This window comes from Echinops telfairi, unplaced genomic scaffold (genome assembly GCF_000313985.2).
Source record: "Echinops telfairi isolate 266 unplaced genomic scaffold, ASM31398v2 ScPeMD7_7412;HRSCAF=8450, whole genome shotgun sequence".
NCBI classification, from domain to species: domain Eukaryota; kingdom Metazoa; phylum Chordata; class Mammalia; order Afrosoricida; family Tenrecidae; genus Echinops; species Echinops telfairi.
In genome coordinates, this window is record NW_022111312.1 from 2,174,558 (window position 1) to 2,180,033 (window position 5,476).

The 5,476-nt window shown below is 62.5% G+C and overlaps 1 protein-coding gene across 1 annotated transcript in view; it reads left to right on the forward strand.

Moving 5' to 3' along the window:
• The window catches only part of FAM222A (family with sequence similarity 222 member A), a 79,609-nt gene extending 75,293 nt beyond the window's left edge, over positions 1-4,316 (forward strand). Inside the window, exon 3 of the mRNA XM_004709541.2 lies at positions 1,980-4,316. Coding sequence (XP_004709598.1) covers positions 1,980-3,292 — 1,313 coding nt within the window. The 3' untranslated portion in view covers positions 3,293-4,316. The remainder of the gene's footprint in view (positions 1-1,979) is intronic.
• Positions 4,317-5,476: the final 1,160 nt, after the last annotated feature.

The window sequence follows — 5,476 nt, forward strand, 5'->3', positions numbered from 1 at the left end:
TGAAGGTTAGCAGTTGGGCCCCTGACTGTAGGCTTTGTCCGGGCTATAGCTCCCACACCGGGACTCCGCCCAAGCCGAGCCAGCTCCAAAGCCCCGTCCCCTCCATCCAGAAGGGTCTTGGGAGCAGGGGGTGTCTACCTACCAGTGACCCACCTTCCCCTCTGGTGGGGGACAGTTAGCCTGTCACCCAGCTCACACTCAGTTCTGTGCTTGGAAGAAAGGGCAGTGGGCACCACGCTGGCTGAAGGTGACAGGTGGACTCCGAGGGACTGGGTAGCAAGGATGGGGGAGCCTGGCAAGGGGCTCAAGCCCCTCCTCACACACACACACACACACACACACCTTTGTATGGGTGTGTGGTGGAAACAGCTGCAAATGGACCCTGACTGATTTGGTCATTCCCACCTGTCCCGTCCCCCAGCCGCCCCCCGCTTCGGTGGTAGATCACTGTCTTTATGCTGGGCGACCTGTATTGTTTTCGTGGGATTCTCCCCCCACCCCAGCCCCGTCAACACCGTAACCCTGGAGCAATCGCGTCCCCTCCCTCCTACCCCTAGGACCCCAAGTCATCTTGCCTGCCCCTCTGCATTTGCGTATTTCAGATAAGTGAGGTTGGAGCAGAGGGACCCTTCTGCTGTGGCTTCGTTTTGCTCACTCGGCTTCCCAGAGGTATGTCTGGGCAGCGGACAGCTGAGCTCTCTCTGGGGCCAAGTGGTGCCCATCCTCCCCGACCGAACAAGGGCATCTGACCCTGAAGCCAGTGGCCACAGCCTCCACTTTCACCACCTCGTGACCCCCTTACTCCCGACACCCGGCGCAATTCACGTAGTCATATGCCTAACCCGGCCCTGGGATTCCTAACCTGGCCCGGGGGTCCTAACCGGTCAGGGGAGTGCCCTGACCCATGCTTGAGGGGGTGGTGTCCAGGGCAGGGTACAGCGGGGGAAGAGTTCTAACCCTAAGGTGGGTGTCTTGAGGGTCCTAATCTGGCCCTGGGTCAGCAGGCCCCCATTATCCCGTTTTACAGATGATTCGCATAAGCACCTTGCAAGGGTGTCATCAATAAGAGACAGGTGATGCGGGGAGAGAGGAGGTAGGAACTTCCCCTCTCTGCTGCTGGGAGCCAATCTTGCACTTTGGCGTCTTTGTCCCCCAAAGCCCAACCTGTGGCTGCTGTCGCCATGGGCTGGAGCGAGCCTGTGAGACAGAGCAGGCCTGCCCCCTAGAGTTTTACAGGACTGCGGTCCTTAGGAGAGCTAGGCCTTTTCTCCCCGATGGGGCACTTACCCATTTCGCCACCAGGGCGCCGTAAGCTAAACATGGGCATCCCCTCAGGCCAGTAACCCCACTTCTGGGTGGGTCCCCAATAGAATTCAGGGCATGCATGCACCAGGGGCCACGTATAGGCTGGCCCCTCGTAACTGGTGCCACGCCAACAGTCTGTATAGAAATTGTTGGACGGGACCTGAGCCCACCCGGGTATACTTTCAAGGAAAACACAATAAATTATTAAACGTGGGAGAGAAAAGTGGACATGTTTGTTGTAAGGGGGGGTCAGAAGCAGCAGGAGTGGGGAGTATACCATGCCCCTTCGCCCTGTAGCGAGAGCCCCCAAGGGCCACCATGTTGGCCCACCATGTGACCCTCACAGACACAGACGGCTGCAAAAGGGGGCCAACGAAGGGGACCGGAGGATTCCGTTCCACCAGGCAACAGCCTGGGGAGGGCAGAGGTCCCAGGGAGCCGGCGGCGTTCATTCTTAGCCTGGGAGAGGGGTGGGGGGTGGGGGGACTCTCTGCAGGCACGGTGGCAGAGCATGTCCCGTTCCCCAACATGTTTTCCACGGACGACATCAAGGCCAGGAGAGGTGGGTCGACCAGCACCGATCAGGGGCTTAGTCATTTTCCTCTGCCGCCTGGGAGGTCGACCAGAGTCCTCACGCCGCCCCCTCCCTCCCTCCCGCTTGTCTCCCTCCGCAGGTGAGCCGGCCGCCAGCTCCATGCATTCCTCCCGCTACCCCAGCGCGGCTGAGCTGGACGCCTACGCCGAGAAGGTGGCCAACAGCCCGCTGTCCGTCAAGATCTTCCCCACCAACATCCGTGTGCCGCAGCACAAACACCTCAGCCGCACCGTCAACGGCTACGACACCAGCGGCCAGCGCTACAGCCCCTACCCACAGCACACCGCCGGCTACCAGGGCCTGCTGACCATCGTCAAAGCTGCCGCTGCTGCCTCCTCCTCCTCCGCCGCCGCCGGCGGGGCAGTGCCCACAGGGCCAGCCAAGAGCGTGCTCAAGAGCGCCGAGGGCAAGCGGACCAAGCTCTCGCCGGCCACTGTGCAGGTGGGCATCGCCCCCTACCCAGCGCCCAGCACTCTGGGGTCCCTGACCTACCCCAAGCCGCCCGAGGCGCCCGCCCCACTGGCCGGCCTGCCAGCGGCCGTCATCCCCCTGTCCGGCCGAGGCCTGCCGCTGCAGCCTTCCAACCTCCCCTCCATCCACAGCATCCTTTACCAGCTGAACCAGCAGTGCCAGGCCCCGGGCGCTGTGCCCGCCGCCTGCCAGGCCGTGGCCATGCCCGCCGCCTGCCAGGCCGGGGCTGTGCCCCACCCCAGCCCCGCCAAGCACGGCCCTGCGCCCAGCTTCCCCAGCTTGGCATACTCGGCCGCTGCCGGGCTGCCAGACTGCCGGAAGGGCAGCAGCGGTGAGCTGGGCCCAGGGGCCACGCCAGCCTTGACCTTGGCTGGGGCGGCCAAGCCTGCAGGCTATGCGGACGGCGGCCTGGATTACTTGTTGTGGCCGCAGAAGCCGCCCCCACCGCTGCCCCAGCCTCTGCGTACCTACAGCAGCAGCACGGCGGCCAGCAAGTCCCCCGAGGTGTGCGCTGGGCGCACTTACGAGCGGGCCGGCGGATCGCCCCTCACCTGCGGCATTGGGCTGCCGGCCAACTTCGCCGTGGGCCAATACTTTGCTACGCCCTGGAACAGCGTGCTGGTGACCCCCACCAGCGACTGCTACAACCCCACAGCGACAGTTACGGTGACAGAGCTGGGGCCCGGGATGGCCCGAGAGCTGGCAGGGCCCCCCACGGATGCCCTGGCTGGCCTGCCCAGCAAGAGCATGTGCAACACGGCAGCGCTGAGCAGCAGCCTGCAGTCGCTGGAGTATCTTATCAATGACATCCGGCCGCCCTGCATCAAGGAGCAGATGCTAGGCAAAGGCTATGAGACAGTGGCGGTGCCCCGGCTGCTCGACCACCAGCATGCCCACATCCGCCTGCCCGTCTACAGATAAGGCCCGCCGGGCACGCGCACGCACAGATGGGCCGGCGGGATGTTGGGGGAGTCCGGCTGGAGGGCAGATGTGTGGCTTCTCCCTCCCGAGGGGGAAGCCAGGAGGGCTGCAGTCACAATGACTGCAGGACAACCCCTCCTGCATTGGCGGCCCAGGACACGGGAGAGCAGCGAGGACAGCCGCTGGAGTCTGACCCCGCCTCCAGCCACAACGGCAGAGGCACGGTGGGGGAGGGGGGGAGCGAGAGATTCATTGGGAAGCAGAATGGCTCGCTCCCTTCTCCAGGGTGGGACACGGGACACTCCAGGCTAGGGACTGGGTCAGACCGCCCAGCAGCCTGGGAACGGAGCAAAGGGGGCCCAGAGGGAACCTCTGCACCCCCACTGCCCCCCTTCCCCCTCCAACTAGTCACTCTAGGCTGAGCCCACTCTGATGGAAGCCTCAAGGACTAACGATCTCCCCTCACCCCGTCCTTTCTCCCCCCCCCCACTTTCCTAACACAGAAGCCCATCTCTAGTCTCCAAACCCCAAGCTATACCCCCCTTTCCCCCACCCCCCAGTACATCTTACAGGGCTGCACACGGGCACCTCGTCCAGGGGGACGCCGGGGCCATCCTAGACTTGCCCCATCCCGAGGAAGGGGCCGTTTCCGCAATTCGCACACAGGGGCTGGCAGCAGAGGGTCTGCCGTCTTGGGAGACCTGACCCCACCCTGCCTTCCTCAGGGGTCTCCTTGAAACTATCGAGGGGACAACGGACTGGGTTTAACCCAGGAGCAACCTGCCCCCAGCACCTGGCGGGGAGGCCCGGCACCACCTCTGTCCCCAGGGCCCAATTCCCCCCCCCAGCCCCGCCCCGCCCTGCCCCCAGGGCACCCGGAAGCGGTACTGCATCTCTCCAAGGCCTGTTCCAGCACTAAGTGCATTTACAAATCTCTGAGAATGTTTTTTTTTATATACTAAAATTGACCATTATATTCTACTGTGAGAAGTGCAGTCTGCACTATATTGTTTTAAAAGCAAAGAGAAAGAGAAAAAGAAAAAAAACAAAACAAAGATGGTGGTTCAGTGGTTGAATTATTTCTGTTCTCCTCCAAGTCTGCCCCGGGGAGGGAAGCCCACTGCCTTCAGACTGGCTGGCTTGGGGGCCCCCCCTCCTGGCTTGGGGGGGGGAGTGACTGCCATCTGCCCTGGCTATATATCAGCATGCAGCCGGTGGCTGCCAGGTCACAGCCTGCAGCCTTGTGGTCCTGCCCCTCTACCATGCTACAGATCCCCCCTCACTAAAAGCCTCCCCAGCTTCTCTCCCCACCTGACATGCCCCACACTTCAGTGGTAGCAGCTGCCATCTTCTCAGCCAGCCCCAGCACCACTGGTCCAGAAGCCCTGGGGGAGCTCGGCCCATCATGTCCCTGAGTGGCGCAGAGCGTTTGCGCTGACCATGACCCCACCCACGCAGCACTGCAGAAGAAAGGCCCGCCAACCGGGTCTAGACAGGTGACAGCCGAGAAAGTGATGGCGACCGTTCTGCTCTGTGACACCTGAGGGCGCCACGAGTCAGAAGCCGCTGGACAGCCAGGGGCTGGGCATGTTCGCATCCACTGTCTAGCTGGAGGAGGCCTGGTGGCAACAAGGTCGACAGTTTGAAACCACCAGCCACTCCATAGGAGGAACACCAGACCCTCTACACCCATGAAGCGGTTAGTCTCAGAAACACACCAGGTGCTGAGAGTCAGCATCAACTCGATGGCAGAGAAGGGGGAAGAGGTGAGTTAGGTATCTAGCTGGAGCCCCACATCCTCCTTGTCATGGGAAGGGGGTGTCCAAAAGGAAGCTGCACACTCGGGTGAAATGACTTGTCCAAGGTCACACGGCAAAGCTGGTGTCTGTGCACAAACTCCTCACCACACCCCATCCCTGCCTTCGCTTTGTTGTCTCCTCCCTCCAGAGGGGAGGGGGCCAAGCCTCACCCCACCCTGAGCCAGGTGGCCCATGCAGCTGGGTCCCTGGGAGCCCCTTGAGCTCTGCACCGGGTTTTCCTTCAGCCCCTCCACACCCCAGGACCCTTCATTCCAGAGGGAGAAGAGACAGGCTAGGAGGGCCTCTGAGAGCTGGTCAGTAAGCCACGCTGGTCACCTCAGCCCGTGGGGAGCTGGGAACCCGGGGAACAAGCTGCCCAGAGATC